The sequence below is a fragment of the Myiozetetes cayanensis genome, unplaced genomic scaffold, assembly GCF_022539395.1.
Source record: "Myiozetetes cayanensis isolate MyiCay16 unplaced genomic scaffold, myiCay2020 scf1, whole genome shotgun sequence".
NCBI classification, from domain to species: domain Eukaryota; kingdom Metazoa; phylum Chordata; class Aves; order Passeriformes; family Tyrannidae; genus Myiozetetes; species Myiozetetes cayanensis.
Window position 1 is genome coordinate 6506687 of NW_026086604.1, and position 17755 is coordinate 6524441.

The 17755-nt window shown below is 41.2% G+C and overlaps 1 protein-coding gene across 1 annotated transcript in view; it reads left to right on the forward strand.

Moving 5' to 3' along the window:
• NDRG1 (N-myc downstream regulated 1) overlaps nt 1-17755 on the forward strand; it is a 41026-nt gene extending 23271 nt beyond the window's left edge. The window contains exons 4-16 of the mRNA XM_050312643.1: nt 1359-1464; nt 3133-3253; nt 5181-5243; nt 6862-6922; nt 7368-7454; nt 8989-9045; nt 9996-10099; nt 10487-10543; nt 11405-11456; nt 12204-12251; nt 13751-13786; nt 15116-15167; nt 15913-17755. Of these exons, the coding sequence (XP_050168600.1) occupies nt 1359-1464; nt 3133-3253; nt 5181-5243; nt 6862-6922; nt 7368-7454; nt 8989-9045; nt 9996-10099; nt 10487-10543; nt 11405-11456; nt 12204-12251; nt 13751-13786; nt 15116-15167; nt 15913-16178 (1110 nt within the window). The 3' untranslated portion in view covers nt 16179-17755. The remainder of the gene's footprint in view (nt 1-1358; nt 1465-3132; nt 3254-5180; nt 5244-6861; nt 6923-7367; nt 7455-8988; nt 9046-9995; nt 10100-10486; nt 10544-11404; nt 11457-12203; nt 12252-13750; nt 13787-15115; nt 15168-15912) is intronic.

Consider the following 17755-nt stretch of genomic DNA (forward strand, 5'->3'; position numbering starts at 1 on the left):
ACATGGATCATATCTTATCTGTGTCCTGTACAGTACATAAAATATTCTGCTGAGATGATAAGACTGACTGCTATCTATTAACTGCCTTGACTGCTATGTGAGTGGAATGGTACTGTACATAAGTGTCATAACTGTTGGTTTGTGATTCCCTTTATACATATTGGCAAAACAACAAATTGTTTGTGCCCATCTGAAGTTCAAGTGCAGAAGAAACAAAAAGTTGTTCCATCTGCTGTATAAGTTAGATGTGACCCAAGCCGTAATCTAACTTTCACAGATATTGAATAAATAAGATGGTTCTGAGAGGGACTTTGATTTGTTAGTGACGGTGTCCTCAGCTTTCATAAATACTATTTATCATTAACTAGTACAAACTCCTGTTATGCCAAATAATAGCGGGATGCTTCTTAGTGTTGTTTTTTTGATAATCACCACCATGTTATGATTATTCTGCTCTATAACAAAGTAACTTTAGGCAGTGTTTTATGCTCAGGTTTGTAGCTCACAAGCCATGAAGAAAACACATGTGGTGGCTATTTTTTTTTTACTGGGGAAGGCTACTGCAATCAGAAGCTTCATACTGTGATAAGTCTTTATGGCAAATATGCAAACACAGGCTGCTTAATACTGCTTTCTTTGAGGAGTAATAGTTATTTGCTGAGTCCTCTTCCTAGAAAAGAGAAGTATTTTATCTTGACAATTTGCAGTTTTGCAAATGTTGAGAGTCCTGTTCTTTTAGGTGTCACTACATCAAACTTCTTTCTTAGTTTTTTATACTGCCTTTTTAATGAGGTTAAAAACTGCTTAATTATTCCCTTAGCATCTGATTAGAGCTAGCAGCTTAAGTGCTTCTGTAGCTGTCTGTGGACTGGAGTAGGTGATAAAATAATAATGGCCAGTCTTCGTGAGCGAAGATCCGGGGAAGGTCTTTCCACCTTCCAGCCTGCGCATTGGATTTTTTAGGTGAGACACAGTGTGCGCGGAACTGAGCCTACCCTTTAATCCTAAGATTCATCTGCCGGGGCCAAGCGAGCTTGGACGGTGGCAGCGAGGTCCTTAGGACGTAGGTGGGTTGCCTTTAAGGGCTAACGAGCCCCACCTGCCCGGGAGTGGCCCTGACCGGGAATCGAACCCGGGTCTCGGCGGTGATAGCGGGAGTAGGTGATAGTCAGATGTGAAATGTTAGCACAGAACCCTCACCATGGGGGAGAACGGGTTGTTAGCACAGGGATCTTGCAGAGCAGACGCTGGGGTGGGCAGGACCTGCGCTCTTGGTCAGACAAGGTCTGCTGCAGCAGGTGTGGAGCACATGCACAATCCCCTGACACACTCTTCCCATTCTTCCTGTCCTCTACCAGGAGCAAGATGTGGAGACTGTGCACGGCTCAGTCCATGTCACCATGTGTGGGACCCCCCGGGGGAACCGCCCGGCCATCCTCACCTACCACGACATCGGGCTGAACCGTAAGTAGACTTTTCATTCAACAGCCCGGTTTCTGTAACACTGACTGCTGTAACAGTTCTGTCAGTGCTGGAATCAGAGGTATGGAAGCAGTGATGGTTAGGAAGCCTTCCCCAGGTCCTTGCTTGTGTGTGCTGAAACCTGCTGGATGGCACATGACTCCTCTCTTACAGCAAGTTTCATTCTCAGGGTTTTTGTGGTTTCTTATCCTTGTGAAGTAAAAAATTGGAATATTTCAGTGACAGGAGCAAAAGACCTCTGGTTGTTAATAACAACTGTGTATAAATGCTGTAAAAACATCTCTAGAGAGGTTTGATGGCATATTGACAACAGGACTGAAAAACAGCACTGCTGGGGATTTGTCTTGGGTTCCTGTCTGATAACCAGCCCTGTGCTGCTGTGGGTTTATATGAATTACATGTCAAGTGAGAATGATTAAATGAGTGCTGGCTTTCTGTCCTTAGCCAAGGAAGTCCTTATTAGGGAAAAAACTTTAAGTGGCTTTTATCTTATCTGTCATTTAATGAGCTAATATCCAGACCTGCTCTAGTTTATTTTTCTCACCAGTACTATTTGCTTCACAAAATTCCCCGTTTATTAATCAGTTAATGATATTTAAAAACACCTGCAGATCTTTAAAGTCTGGCTATTACTGGGGAGTGGATATTACTAACAAGGAAAATAACCTGTTTTCTTGCCCATTTTTGGTGGAACTTTCTTACTTTATTTTTGATTTTTGGTGGATCAGGGCAGAGCTTAATCCAGATCCTATGTTTGAGTAAGACCTTTTTCCTTCTCGAGTTACAAAGTCTATGGTAAATAAACTTTCTCTCCCTTTGAAGGGGGAGGAAACTTTTCCCAAGCTTGCATGTTCTCTCAAAGCTGATTTGAGCTAAAAGTATACTTTATAATCTGCAAGGATTTTGCATGTATGTTGTGATGGGAGGACACGCAGAAACATACACAGAATATTGTACCACTTTCTAGGCATCTCAAAGCTGGTGTGTTCCACTCCAGAAGGAAAATGTGCTAATCCTCTCCCCACATTAACATTGCTTAAAAATCAGAAATCAAATCACCTCAAAGTATGGGGCCTACAGCACTGAGTATCCTAGAGGGATGCTTGCCTGCAGCAGTCAATCACGTACTGTTTATCTTGTGATGTTTGAGTAAAAGCACAAGCCATGATCTCAGCGTTGGATACTCTTTTTCTTCAATCATTTTGACACAATCAAAACAATAAAGATTGTACAAGGAAATGGACAGATAACTTAATCTAAGGTAAACCCCTGGATGAATATCCTTGACTACATTTTATTATTTTAACATTGCATAAGGAATAATTTTTTGACAATGTGGTGTACCAAGCAAATACTGCTAGCAGGTACCAAAATAACATGGATAAACCTTAACTGGACATGATGCAGCTGATCAGGTTTTATGCTTCAAGAAATTAAAGCGAGTTGATACAGGCTACTTTGTAATAGGGCTTTACTTGTCTTTCCTCCTTAGAAATAAGACTGCCCCTTTTCTAAGGCTGCAATACCACTGATCTGGTTGAATCAACTTTTCATTAACCTGCAGGAGAATTTAATAAATTATTCTTTTATAGCAGCAAACTTACTATTTCCCTCATGGTTATTATTTCATATTTTCTTTTCCTTCTCAAGATAAAACTTGCTTCAACCCTCTCTTCAACTTTGAGGATATGCAGGAAATCACCCAACACTTTGCAGTCTGCCATGTGGATGCACCTGGTCAGCAGGATGGAGCACCGTCTTTCCAAGCTGGGTGAGTTGTCTGGGAAACATCCCATTTCTTTAGAGTTATCCTCATCCTGGAAAAAAGTCTTAATCTGCAGTTTCATTAAAAAGTGCTCAAAGCAAACACAATAGTTGGCTTTTGAACTTAAATCCTGACACTTGAGTACTGGAGCCTGGGAGCTCTGTTTTGTTGTGCCAGTTCACAACAGACTTTGCAGCTACAATTTTAAGGTTTTGCTCTGATAACTAGACTGCTTGTAGAGCAGATCCTTGACAGATGTCTACGTTTTGTCCATTTAAATATTGAGTTACCTTGTTTTGTAATGGCATCACAAAGACAAATAACTAAATTATTCCTATAAATAAGGTAGACATTAATATAACGTCCTTCTTAATTCTGTGGTCTTAGTGAAATGGCAGCGTGGTAGGTGTTGATAAGTAGACCTGATAACCTACCTGGAAAATCCAAGTTGTTGGACAGCAATAAGGTGGTGTACCCCCCCAGAAGGCCATAGATAACTGTGTCCTCCTGAGTGTGTACCACGTACGATGCTCTACCCATTAAAAACCTTGTGTGCTGTGAGCACCAAAATGCTTGTCCCATTTAGGTCAAATGATACAGGTTTACAGGAAGATATCCCTTGAATAGGAGTCAGCTTGGCTGAGGAAGGGAGCAGCCAACATGCCAAGGGGAAGGTACAAGGCAAGAACCAGTTGTTCTGTAAGAACTACATGTTAAGGAGCTTATAAGTACCCTCATTGCATGAGCCAGTCTATTTCTCTTCTTAATTTTTAAGCCGGTCTGATGCTGAGGAGGTCATGATGGGCCAGGTTCTCAGCTGTTGTTGACTGCAATGGCCCAGTTGTCTATCAGAGCAGCCTACAAAGCTATTTCAGTCACCCCTTCTTTGCATTTGTTTAAATCATGAGCTTTTAAGTGCCTTAACCCTCACATCCTGAACAAGTGTTAACACTTTTAAGTTGTCAGCTGCATGAGGGCAACCATCATGATCTATGCTAGAAAATACCTCTACTTGCTAGAATCATGATGACAATATAAGAAGCTGTATTATCTCTACCTGCCCTCCAACTGGGAGTCCAGCATGCCCAAGTTAAGTCATAGAATCACAGAATGGCTTGGTTTGAAAGGGAAATTTACAGATCATATGGACCCCATGCAATGAGCAAGAATGTCTTGAACTAGGTCAGATTTGTCAGAGCCCTGTCAAACCTGACCTTCAGTGTTTCCAGAGATGGGGCATCCACCACCTCTATTCCAGTGTTTTGCCACCCTCATTATAAAAGGTTTATTTTTTTCCCCACATGCTGCTCAGTTGAGATTTGGCTCAGAATTTCCTTCCCTTGAAACTTTGTTTTTGCTCTGCAGAAGACCAGGAGCATTAGCAAACATCTGTTTTTATTGAGCTTCCTCATCAGCTTCATAGCCCTTCTTATGCCTTCCTTTTCGCCATTAATATTAATAGAAAGCTATTCTCATTTATCCTGTGGTAATTTGTGTTTCCCTGAAAACATGCATGCAAGTTATTTGCCAGATATCTAGGTCTCCTTGCTGTAGTCTGTGATTCTGCAACACAGAGAAACTTTAGTGGTGGACCAGAAGTATCAATGTGGCTGGAAACTCATCTCTCATGTTCAAACCTTTTCATAGGTTCTAAGTGTTAACTTTTCTTAGAAAAGATTCATTGTGGTCTGTTTTGCTTTTAGATGGACCACACATCTATTGTTCTGTAACTCATAAAGTGCCATATAGATTATGCACATATTTCTGTTAAATTACTTACTTGTGCTTGCTCCTACTCTAAATTCTGCTCATACACTCAATGATCTCGTAATGAGCACATTTGGTGCTAAATCTAGTGATGACTGTGTCTAAATTTGCCAGGCTACACTGCTGGATGTGGTGTAGTAACTCCACAAACACATGCTTGTTGTAGGTATGTGTATCCCTCCATGGATCAGCTGGCTGAAATGATTCCTGGAATCCTGAAACAGTTTGGGTGAGTGAAGAACTCTTTACTTATCTTTCTCATGCTTCTCTCTACATGGCTCACTGAAAAGAGCAGGGCAGAGCAGGCATTTGCTTTGATCTGGCTGTCTGGCATCTTGTTTGCTAGAACTACACTTGTGGTTGTTTCTGACCCCCTGTTATGGATGGATTACTTTTGCCTTGGTTTCTGATGGAGCTTATTTTTTGGCCTTTTTTGAAATGTCTGTTTATTTTTAAACAGGAAGCAACTTCAAGTGAAATCCCATGTGCTTAATTTAGGGGCTTCCTCCAGTATTTTCTATGCATTGCCCTCGCAGGGGCAGTGCACAGACAATCTGTTTTTCCCACTGTAACAACCCACGTTTTCCTGTGTGGTTAGCAGGAAAAAAACCCCATGATTGCATCTGAAGACATTTATTGTTTTGCTTTTTTGGCTTGGGTGTCTTTAAGAGGTCAGTCTGACCTCCTTAAGCCTCTCTACCACTAAATGCAGATGCCAGGTTGCCAGTGTCAAAAGACCTCGTGGCAGTGTCTGTTCAGTTGTCTACATGCAGCAAGTTTAGGTGTGTGTCCTCCCTTAAAGCTTAGCTATAGCCAGAGCTGTAGCTGAGAAAGGTTCCTTTTCTGTTGAGCTGGTGCTCCTTGTACACAGCAAAGAGGGCAGGTAGGCACCTCCCAGGGGTTTTCAGACCAAACAAAGAAAACCTGGCATTCAGGGTTAGGCAGCCTTGGAGAACAGACAGGCTGGAGTGGTGGTGGGGATTTAAGACCAGCACCCCAATTTAGACGTTGTCCAGTTGTAACCAATTGTGGCAGTATCTTGAACCAGTTTACCTCACTTCTTAAGAGAAGTTTTTTTTAAAATGCCTGATGCAAGTCACAAGGTTGTAAGTTTTAGTGCACTGGGGTAAAAAAATGCTATCAATAAAGTCAGAACATTGAAAATCAATTAAATTGGAGTGTATTTACAAAGTCTTGATTTAATATTGCTAATGATAATGAAAACTATCCTCAGGTATTTTCCTAAAAGTGTTGAATAAGCTGGTTTTGAGTGGTTTTGTCTAGTCTTCCCTTCAATGTATTTTCTAAGACCTTGAAGGTGACGCTTTAAACCCAGTTCCAGTTAATGGAAATATTTGGTTTGTCTCTGCCCTGTTTGGTTATGAAGTTCAAACTTCGTCACCCCAGTGGCTGGAGAGCAGGAGATGTTTCCTTGCCAGCCCCCTGTTAGAGGGGAATCAGTGTCCCAGTTGGAAAGCTGTAATGGGGGAGAGGGCAGGGGGAGCCTGGGGAGCGGGGGAGCTTTGTGTTTAGGCTGCAGATCTCAGGTCTGTATCTTCTAAGTTTTTCTGGCAGAGACTAACCACTGCCTCCCAGGATCAGAAAAATGCTATGTTTGCTCAGTATATTTACTTAAAGATAAGTAAGAATATGTGCTGCCCTGCAATGCACAAGGACCAGTGTCCTGCAAATCTTACTGGGGCTGGTGGCATTGCTGAGAGTCCAGTTTGCCTGAGCTGAGCCCACCTTTTGTAACTACATGCTGGCATGTGAAAGAGGAAGGCTACTGATGTAACTTATTTTTGGCACTCTTCCTCATTTGTCTCTTCCGTTTCGTTGCTGTGCAGGCTGAAGACCATTATAGGAATGGGAACTGGAGCCGGTGCCTACATCTTAACCAGATTTGCTGTAAGTTTTGTGGAGCTTCCCTAGAGCCTCTGTCCTGATTTCCCTGACATATTATTGTCCCTGTAGCATGCACAGAGGGTTCCTGCTCTGCCATGCCCATTTAAGTAAGCAGTCAGGCTTTTAAGTGAAATACCACAATCTGCGGGATAGCTAATCCAGAAGACCTAGATTTTCCATTTTAAGGCCTGGGCTCTACCCAGTTAATTTGCAGAAGGTTTTTATAATGGGAGTTCTCTATTTAAACTGAGGGTGGAGGAAAAAGTTAAATCTTAATGTTCTCCAGCTGCTCAGTTGAATTGCTTTAGTGAAAAATTTTTTTCCATACATATGCTTCTTTTGTGCAAGATAAAACTAGACCTACCACTTTCTTCCCCAGGAGATAATTTGCTAATTTAAATTTTTTGCTGACTGTTATCTCATGAATCTTCAATCTTTTCTCTTGCAGTTAAACCATCCAGACATGGTGGAGGGTTTAGTTCTCATTAATGTAAACCCTTGTGCTGAAGGTTGGATGGACTGGGCAGCAACTAAGGTAAAAAACTTTAAATTTGTAAAATAAATCTTACTGCAAGACTGTCGAACATGAGGAGCTGGGCAAGCTTGTGGGCCATGGCATGGCTGCAGACACAAAGTATCCCAGAATAATTCCTTTGGGGTTTATTCTACCATTTGCAAACATACCTTTTACAGGACTAGTGATAAAAATACGTACTTTCAGAAAACAGATACCTGTGACATAGTGGAGCTACTGGGCATGGTTAATTCTTAAGAGCCAATAAGTGCTTGGGAGAACAGAATTTAATTTAACCTGGACACAATAGTTTGGGAAAAGTTTCAAGTAAACTTCAAGTGTAGTGTAACATTCAGTTCTTTCTTTTTCATGGCTTTATTTACCAGAACAGTCCCAAATGTGAACTAGAACACAGAAGAATGTTCAGAACAACATCTTCCACATTTCAATCATCTGTGTGAGTCTTAGATGCCAAAAGGACTCAGAAAAGGCTACAGTAACTGTGGACAGATTGTTCATACCAGACTTTTTAAGTGAAAATGTTCTCATATAAAAAAAGCTCCTGTTAAATGTGTTCTTTTGTAGTTGTAAGAAACATTGCAATGTGGGAAAACAGGCACTGAGAACTGGCTTAAAAAATCTTCCTGGAACCATTATATATAAATAAACATAAATGTTACATTACATGTTACTCAAATTTAACATGTTAAAACACTTTTCAAGGTAAACTGATGGCAGGCACTTCATATCATTCAGGGTCACATTTAAGTGAATGGCAGTTGCTCCAAACACTGAGAAGTACAAAAATTAGTGTCATCTTTTAACCACAGAGGTAACCCATTCTAAGCTTCTAGGGTGATGTAATGTAATGGCAACACTGTAATATTACAAGAAACTTGCAGAGCTAGGATACAACATTCTTTTGAGGCTTAAGTTACTAAATTAACTGCCAGGTGAAACTTATAAAAATAAACTGATATATAAATTTATTTTAAAAAATGTAGTAACTTGTCTATGTTGAAATTTAGCAGTAGACCCATTTTGATCATCTCATCCATTGTCTTGCTGTAATTAAATTCTTCCCTATCTGTGCCTCTGCCTTCTACCTGTCCAGTATTGCTAAACTTAGGAGTTCAGCAGGTGACCTGTATTCTTCTGTCCTTGCAAAGCAAGAGCACATAGTGTGGGTCATGAGCTTAAGGTACCAGCTCCACTGGGTTGTCAATGTGGGTTGTCAGGGAGGAGATTGGGCAGGGAGGTTAAATGACACCCATCTGGCTGGTTTGCTTGGTGTTCCTGCAGGGAGTGATTCCATATCCACCTATGCCACTAGTACTGTTTCCTGAACTCTTATGAGTCACTCAAGCATAAACAACCCCTAATGGTGGTTGAATTCAATGCGGTTGAATTCAATGCGGTTGAATTGAGGGGGAAAAATATCAGTCCAGAATATTGTACATATAGAGACAACAGAGATACATCCATTTATGTGTAATTAGAAGATTTCAATTGTTCAAGTGTTAACAGCAGATACTTAGATAATCTTGCTTTTCAGATTTCAGGTTGGACAAATGCTTTGCCAGACATGGTCATTTCACATCTATTTGGAAAGGTAAGGATATTCAAAAGATTCCTCTGATGTGTTCAGCGTTCTGTATTTACCTCCTGGGGCTGGGAGGAGGGGAGAAGCCTTCACTTGAACAACAAAGGACTAAGTTAAGCTGTGGGATAAGTTTCATACTTGCATCCCAGTATTTAGGAGGTGGTATGCTGCCATGGGGCTTGCTGTGTCCTGAGGACTCAAGTACATCTCAGTTGTGACTACTCTAGTAGGAGCACCTCTAAACCCTACTGTTTAGACAGCCAATACTTAAACATGAGTAGAACTGTCATATATGCTCATGTCCTGAGCTGAATTACCCCACAGATTTTTTATATAACCTACTTGTAGCTCTGACAGCTGGTTATTAGTACTAATGGCCCTCTTCAGTGCAAGCCTAATGGAAAGTACTGTACTATTTTTCTGAGGCTACTTTGCTGTGCTTGAAACTGTTAGTCAGGGCAGTGGAAAACTCCATTCCAGCAGAACAAGGGACTGATCTATAAAGACTTTAGAATGGAACTGTTTGAAAATGTTACTGGTCGAAGTCCTTGAAGTTTACTTATTTACGATTGTGAAATTGAGTTCCACATTACATATGTTTGTAAGCTTGCAACATCTGCTTTGCCCTGGAAATATTTATTAGGCTTCTTACTCTGAATCTTTATTTGTTTTAAAACCTCACACTTGTCTGACTGTACCCATCTGCACTACAGTTACATGTTTTGCAATTCTGAGATCTTAACATTAAAACATACTGAAATTTTAAAGTGAAAATTGTCCTACTGCAATCACAAGCAAGTATTAACTCTGGGTGACATCACTGGGTGCTGGAAATTGTCCCTTCCCTCAAAGTGCACCCCTGGTGTGTAGATATGAGTCTGATATGCAACTACTGTGCCATGTCTTCAGATCCTTTCAGAAAACAGCTCCTATTCTGAATGATTCTGTCTCCACTTTAGGAAGAGATTCACAGCAACCATGACCTGATCCATACTTACCGTCAGCATATTATTAATGATATGAATCAAACCAACCTTCATCTCTTTGTCAACTCTTACAACAGGTAATACATTTACCTGATTTCTAACTGGAAACTGTTTTAAGAGGCTGTCCAGGTCTTTAGAGACAGTATTACTTGTGTGGTGAAATCATGTGTGTTCCCCCAGCATAAAGTTCTGCTTGAGAGTGCCTTTAGGGATCTCAGGTGGTTTGTTTATGGGAGAAGGACCTTGTGCATTTGTGGGGTTAAAGATGGTACACTGAGGCTAAACTAAGACATTGATCCTTCAGTTTAAGTATGATTTGACATCAGTTGTGGAGGTTACAACATATATCAGATTAAATTAACATATGAATGTCTGTGCTTTCTCTAAACTATAAGAATATGGAAGTGTCTGTAAAATCTCAGTGTATCAAAAGCCTTTGTCCTCTCCATTTTTTTCTTTTTTAGCCGGCGAGACCTAGAGATTGAGCGCCCTGTTCCTGGAGTAAACGTTGTCACCCTTCAGTAAGTATTTTATTTCCTACCAGTTCATTTGTACATGGGAGGTAAGAGGTGTGATTAGTAGATGCATTGCAAATGCGCTGAAGAGCTGCAGTTGCATGTGCTTATGTGCTAGAAAAGGATCCTGTAACAGCATGTAGGAGGTGAGAGGTTACTGCAAGTCAGGGATGGCCATTAGGAAGATTTCCTCTCTTCAGACTTGACAAACATATATTAAAAGGAATGGAAAGTTAAGCAGTTCCCGTGCCTGTGCATGTGCAAACTTGGGCTTATAAGGTACTTGAAAAGTAGATGTACTCAGCCTCATGCAGAAATATAGTGTAGTTAATGGAAACAACAAAAAAATCCAATGCAAAACCACTTGAAAAAACAAACATTCAGGAAGATGGAGCAGGTATGAGAATGACTTTGAGATCTTCTGCTGCAAGCTGTGCAACATAACAGTTGTCAAGTCCTTCTCTGTTCAGCTGCTGATGGTTACACACAGGATACTCTGCTCCTCTGCCAATCTGTTTGGAATAGGATGGACAGATCCACAAGTTGGAGCTCAGGGGCCTGGAGGTGGGGGTGAGACTTTGATGCTGATGCCCACATTCAATTTTTTTTAAAGCAATAAGATCACTGGCAAGGGATGATTTGCTGCCATGTGGGGGAAAGGACAGGTTTTCAGACAAGGAATCAGAATATGTCAGTGCGTCTGCAGCTAATGCAGTGGATTTGATGTATGTTTAAGGTGTCTGGAATACACACCAAACCAATTCCACACACTTAACTGTCTCATCCTTCAAGAGACACAAAATGCAGCTTAGGGCAAGTCTGGGCTGGATCAGAGATAACACTGCTCCTGTCTGTGCTTCCTTGCAGGTGTCCTGTCCTCCTGGTGGTCGGTGACAGCTCCCCAGCAGTGGATGCAGTGGTGGGTACACTGAGCCTTCTTTGACATGCTGCTGGGTGATGGGTGGGCAAGCCAAGCAGCTGCACAGGACCAGCAGAGCTCCTGCCACACAGCAGCCTGGCTGGCTATCAGTTCAGCCCAGCTGGCTCTCCTCTTCGACTGCAGGAGAGCTGCCATTAATCCCTTGCTGTTTGTGCCCTCTGTGTGTGCACCATTATTTAATAGCTACCATGTTAGGAACAATCACCACAGCAGTTCCACTGAACCGCAAATATTTTCCTTCAGAGAGAGATCTGCTCCTGGTGTTTTAACTTGTTGTGTGGTGCTGGAGCTCTGCCCTGGATCACTATGGAAGCAAAGAGCTGCTTTTTGACCATTATAACTCACTCCAGATGACTGGATGACTTCAAATGTTGTGCCTTAATGGGCATGCCCAGTCTGCTGGCCTGTGGCCACATGGCTGCTCACCACTTGGGATGCTACCAGATGACCCCAAATCACAAGATAAACAACACTTGTTGCCACTGGAGTCCCAGAGACAGATGAAAAATCTACGGTTCCCAACTAATGGGTTTGTACATGGAAAAAAATGCAGTCAGAAAAGTGAACTGACTTACTTGGGTTTAAAGATGCATATATGCATACATAGTCTTCATACAGAAGTATAAGATACTCAGTTTACTCTGTATTAAACCAGAAAACAGGATTTTAAGCAGCTTATAATTAAGTCTTATATACAATGCCTTATGCTGCTATTCTTTTATGTAGGTTGAATGCAATGCAAAGTTGGACCCAACAAGGACCACACTTCTGAAGGTAATAACAAAAACTGTGATTTTTCCAAATAAACATTCCTCTCATATAAAACCAGTTGGATTAACTAAAAAAAAAATAAAAAAAAAGGCAGACCCAGAGTGATATGTTGCAGTAAAATCCAGTTCTGATGTGAAAAGACAGTTCCTTCAGGGTAAGAGTATTTTAGTAGGATAAACAAGACTAAGGGGCTTCTTGTTGGGGTCAACAGTACAGAATTTTTCAGCTCCTCCATTTTAAAGCATTAGGGATGAGACTTGAAATGCTCTGTATTTCACACACCCATAATGAATTTGACTAGAGCTGGCAAAGCTGATCTTGAGGTATTTGGGAATGTTTGAAAAAGCATGGAATGGAAGTGCAAACCAGCTCATTCTGATCCTGTGCTTGCCTGTCTCTCAGCAGTAGTGTCAGACAAATTGATAGCTATTGACTACTGACACATTTATCAGCCACAGTTTGGTCATCCTGCCTTTTACAAGGGTACAGTCCAGGATATCTTACTGTTATTTTCCAGAAAGTTGATAAAATACACTTCCAAACAGCAGAACATGATGCACAGGCTTTGGCTGATGCTTGGTGTTCAGAGTATGGGTGCAGTTTTCAGCTTGTTACTGATGAAGTAATAGCATGCAAACGGTGAAACAAGTTTTGTCATGCTTCTGCTGTGAACTTCTACTGCATCTCTTTATTGAACTGGTCAGTGAAAATTATAATAATGAGGTGGTTTTTTTTTTTCAAATGCTTTTCCTCCTAATATGTGGGCATGACACCATCTCAGACCCTGTATCTGTGGCCAGCCTTTGCTCAGTCCTGGGATGTGGCTGATGCCAGACCCCATTGCAAGCCTGTTTTGCTGCTACCTAATCATAGATAGGATTTGGGATTTCCTGTAATTTACAACTCCACTGTTTTGAGCTTGTGGTGTTCCTTGGAACAGGACTGTTTTTGTTGGGTTGACTTTGAGGGGTGGAGTGGCAGGAAAAATGAAGTGCTCCAAAAATACTGCTTGCACTCAAGATAGCTTTTCTCATTTGGCTTTCCCTGCTTCCCTTGGCAAGTCAGGCTGTTGCTTGCCATCTGCAATCTCAGCAAATTGTTTTTCTCTCTCACCTCTGAGCCTCAGGTGTTTGTTTTCACTTCCCTGTTTGTCATCCAGGTCAATACAGAGTCATGTTATTGTAATTCAGAGCTGAACTTGTAACCAGGACTATCGGGCTAGTTTCTAAGAAACCGGTAATCACTGCCTAGTAAAAAACATTTGTAGCTCCAGCTGATTCTTTGTCTGATGGTCAAGAAACTTCAGGGTTTTCTGGGGTGCAGTGATAGCTTTAATAAATGTTTAACAGCTTACTTTGATGTGTTCATCCATGTGGGTGTTACTCACACAACAAAAGGAAATGTTTCTCTGCCAGATCGCTATAAAGGTCATTTTAATATATCCTGAGCACAAATGAGTTCCTCTGGCATTGCACTAACTGGCTGTTCTCATCTTGTTTCAGATGGCTGACTGCGGTGGGCTCCCCCAAGTTTCCCAGGTAGGATTTGGCTGGCGGAAATCCTACTAATCCTGTTCTGCAGCGTGTCAGACTGCAACAAATGGGTGTTTTCCTGTAGGGTACTTGCTGTTCCCAAATGTCAGCCAAAAGGATGGTTATGATTTCATGAATAATGATGTCAATTGGTCATCTGAGCTTTCTTTTTCCTTAAAAGAGCAGTGAAGCACAAAATTAAGATTGGGAGGGGATATTATTTTCTCTAATAAAGTCTTAATCAAGTAAAGATCTGGGGTGGGAATGCAGAGGTATTATTTTATGCCTATTTACTAAGCAGATGTGGATTAAGGCTTGAGCACTAGCATGTTGAAAACAGTTTTGTTTGGACTATTTATAGTATAGATCAGGAAAGTGGAGGCAGGAAATAACAATGTTATGTTCTTGCATACACTGACTCCACTTGACTGAGAATGAAATGGAGCTTCTGAAATATATTTAGGCATAAATTCCAAGTTGCTAATAAAACCAGGGTGGGAAAGTTAAAATTTACCTCGGTTCTTGTGTTGCCTCACTAGAAGAGCAGACCTATAAATCAGCTTTAGAATCTAACATCTAAACAAATTTCTAAGCAATATAATATGGTGTTTGTGAACTTAAGGAAAATCTGAATTTGTAATTGCCTGCAGCTGAAGTCCCTGGACAGGCATTGTGTGCTCCAACAGTGGGAGTCAGGAAAAGGCTTTTTTTTAAAAGCCACACAGTAGTATGTGCATTGCTTCTGCTATGCAGAGTCCATTCTTTGCAGTGATTCAGATAGAATACAAAAAAATATTTTCATGTTCAATAATTGAGGTTGTGAGGCTTAGGTGGCCACTGTGTCAGCAGTAGAGAAAAACTGGGAGCGCCTCACTGCAAGAATGTCAATCATAGGCAAGCTGTGCTTGTGTATTCCTGCTGAGCTTTTTTTTGCCCTATAAACATAACTATCAGCTCATGACTAGAATTTGTTCTCTGCTGATTAGGAATTGCTCAGTTACTTACCGTGTATAAACTCCCTTGTATTTTTTGTGAGGTGAGCTGTTTTACTTTGGTTCACCTGCTTCAGTAACTGCACAAGCAAAGTTTGGGCCAGGCTTGTCATCACTTCTCTGGAAATCTCATTCTCAAATGCTTATGCCCATTTTGTAAAATAATGGGGCAGGGGAGCAGTCTAGAGAGGGGAATGGTTGGATTTTTCTCATAAATTAAGCTTTCAGAGGGTCTGTAAAGCCCAGAGAACACTCAAGATCCTTGTTAAGATAGGACATCTGTAACACCGTAATGTAACTAACCTATTGAGCACTGCCTACAATAACACTCTCTCTTTTGCAGCCTGCCAAGCTTGCAGAAGCTTTCAAATACTTTGTTCAGGGAATGGGATACAGTAAGTATTGGTTTTATGGAATGGTTGACCTGACTACCTAAGTTAATTGGGCTTCTAAGCACCCAGAGTCTCTGATCTCAGATGTGTGATCTTTTCCCTGTTGGATGTGCATTTGCAAGGGGAAAGAAAAAAACACCTGTAGTATCTGGGCAAAAGGTTTTAAGACCAAGTGATGTTATTAAATAGAAGAAAGCTTTATGAATAGCTCATACCCACGAATACCTATTTTACTTTATCTTGATGTTCTTAAAGTGGATACTTGTAATAGTGTCCCCTTGTGGCATCACAGGATACGGATCATATACTGCATGCAACATTTAAAACCTCATTAGTTCAGAGGCTCCTTTGAGTTGTAGCTGGGTTTTTTTCCACACATGTGCTTTTGGCAGCTGCTTGTGTAGATGCATTGCTAGCCTGGGCTGCCAGCAAAGGTTAAACATCTGAAAGTAATGGGAGGTTTGATGGAGTCTCTTTAGTTTGTCTCTCTATTCTTGCAGCCACAGCAATGTGCCATAAAGCTGCCTTGAATCCCTCAGCCCTGACCACCAATTTCACCTTATTAATTTGGGCTCCTTAACTGGATGCCTGGAGCAGTGAAGGTAGTTCTGCATGTGAGGCTACCGTGAAAAGCATATATTCAACCTTGGAGGCTTCTATAAGTGTGGTCAAGGCTGGAGGGGAAGGCAAGAGCCTCCCTCCTTCCAAGCCCGTGAAGGAAGGAATTAATGAAAGACTCTTCTTCCAGTGCCCTCTGCTAGCATGACCCGGCTGATGAGGTCCCGCACCGCTTCTGGCTCCAGTGTAACCTCTTTGGAAGGACAGAGGAGCCGGTCTCACACCGGGGAAGGCACAAGGAGCCGGTCTCACACTGGGGAGGGAACAAGGAGCCGATCCCACACTGGGGATGGTTCCAGGAACCGCTCCCACACAGACACACGCATCGAGCTGACACCGAACTCGGCAAGCAATGCTGAACAATCAAGCCCCAAGTCCATGGAAGTGTCCTGTTAGATAGATGTGGAAGGTTTAAACTGGTCACAGTGTGAAAAAGTAATGATGGATGCCCCCTGTGTATCATAAAAACATAACTGGTATTAATCTCAAGCTATTCTGTAGGAGGAACTCTGTTCACCAGGGTCTGACAGGGACCAAAGAAAAGAAGCATCTCATTTGCTCTGTCGTTATTCTTGTATCTCAGACAGCTGCTGCTATTGTGCCCTCCTTCAGTGGATGCCAAATTTTAAAGGATACTTGCCAAAAGCTGATGTGGTTGTAAACACTTCAGAGTCAAACCAGAATTGCTCAATACCCTCCTTTAAAATCAAAGCTGTTACAGGCCCCTTTCTCTTATTGAAGTAAACTGGCACAATTTGAGATGAGTTTCAAAGAGGGGGAGAAAAATATTACATATTACTTTTATGAAAGGAAATGAAACAAATGTGTTATGGCCTCATGTTGAAGCTGGAGTTGAATTCATTGTATATAGCTTGACTTCAATGATAGAGAAATTAATGTATCGTGCATTTATAGGCCTTCTAATTCATTAGTATTCAAGCCTGTTTTCCTATGTACAATAATATACTACTAAAATAGACGATTTTAATGTGACTTTGAGATGAACTAAATCTTTAAGCTTTTTTATTTCACTTTTTTTGAGACTTAGTTTCATTCTTCCTTTCCTTCCCCCCTCCAAGACCCTAAAACCTGCTTAGCCAAAACAGGACAAGATTTAAATTTGATAAGCAAGATAGGATTCCCTGTTTGGGAACTTGGGCCAAAGGGTTTACCATACTGCAGAACTTGGTTAGTTGTAACAAGTAGCATAGCCATACATGACAGCAAAGCAGAAACAGCTTGACTTTTTTCCTTCAGAAAGCTTCTTATCTTTGCAGCTCAAGTTTTTTTGTGTCCAGCACAATTGTGATAAATTTGGAATTCTGGAAGCAAAGCTAGATCCAGATGTTTCCATCAGGAGAGATGAATAACTGGGATGGCATGTAATTAGATAGTGTATGTTCAACTGCCACTAATTACTAGATTTGAAACTGATGAGATCTCACCGGTGCTGAGAACTGTATTCCATGCAGTGGTGGAGCAGCAACACTGTATCTCTGAAATACAGTGTGTAATGACCGTGTAAATGTCAGGATCTGCTGGTTCTGCATCTTTTCATAGCCTCCTGATACCTTGGGTTGCTTTCTTTGAAGATAGTGGCTTGATACCTTTCTGCCAGTCAGATTTTCACAGTTGGGTATTCTTAAATTTGTCCTTCCATAGATAGCAGGACAGGATTTCCTGAGCTCCAGTGCACACCTGCTGAACTGCAGTCCTCACACAAACAAAAAGATCAAAGGCTGAGCAGCTAAATAGCAAATGATAATACTTTGGGATTGCTCGTTCAGAAGAACACCATCTAAGTTACTTTATACTGACTAACTTCAGCTCTTGTGTAGAATATCCATAATGGTTTGTGGGAAGAACAGACAATTTCCAGAAGGAATAAAGCTATTGTGTAAAGTCTATCAAGAAAAGTTTCTTAATGAAGTATTTGTATTTATTTCAAAACAAATAAATTTGTAACTTTGCAA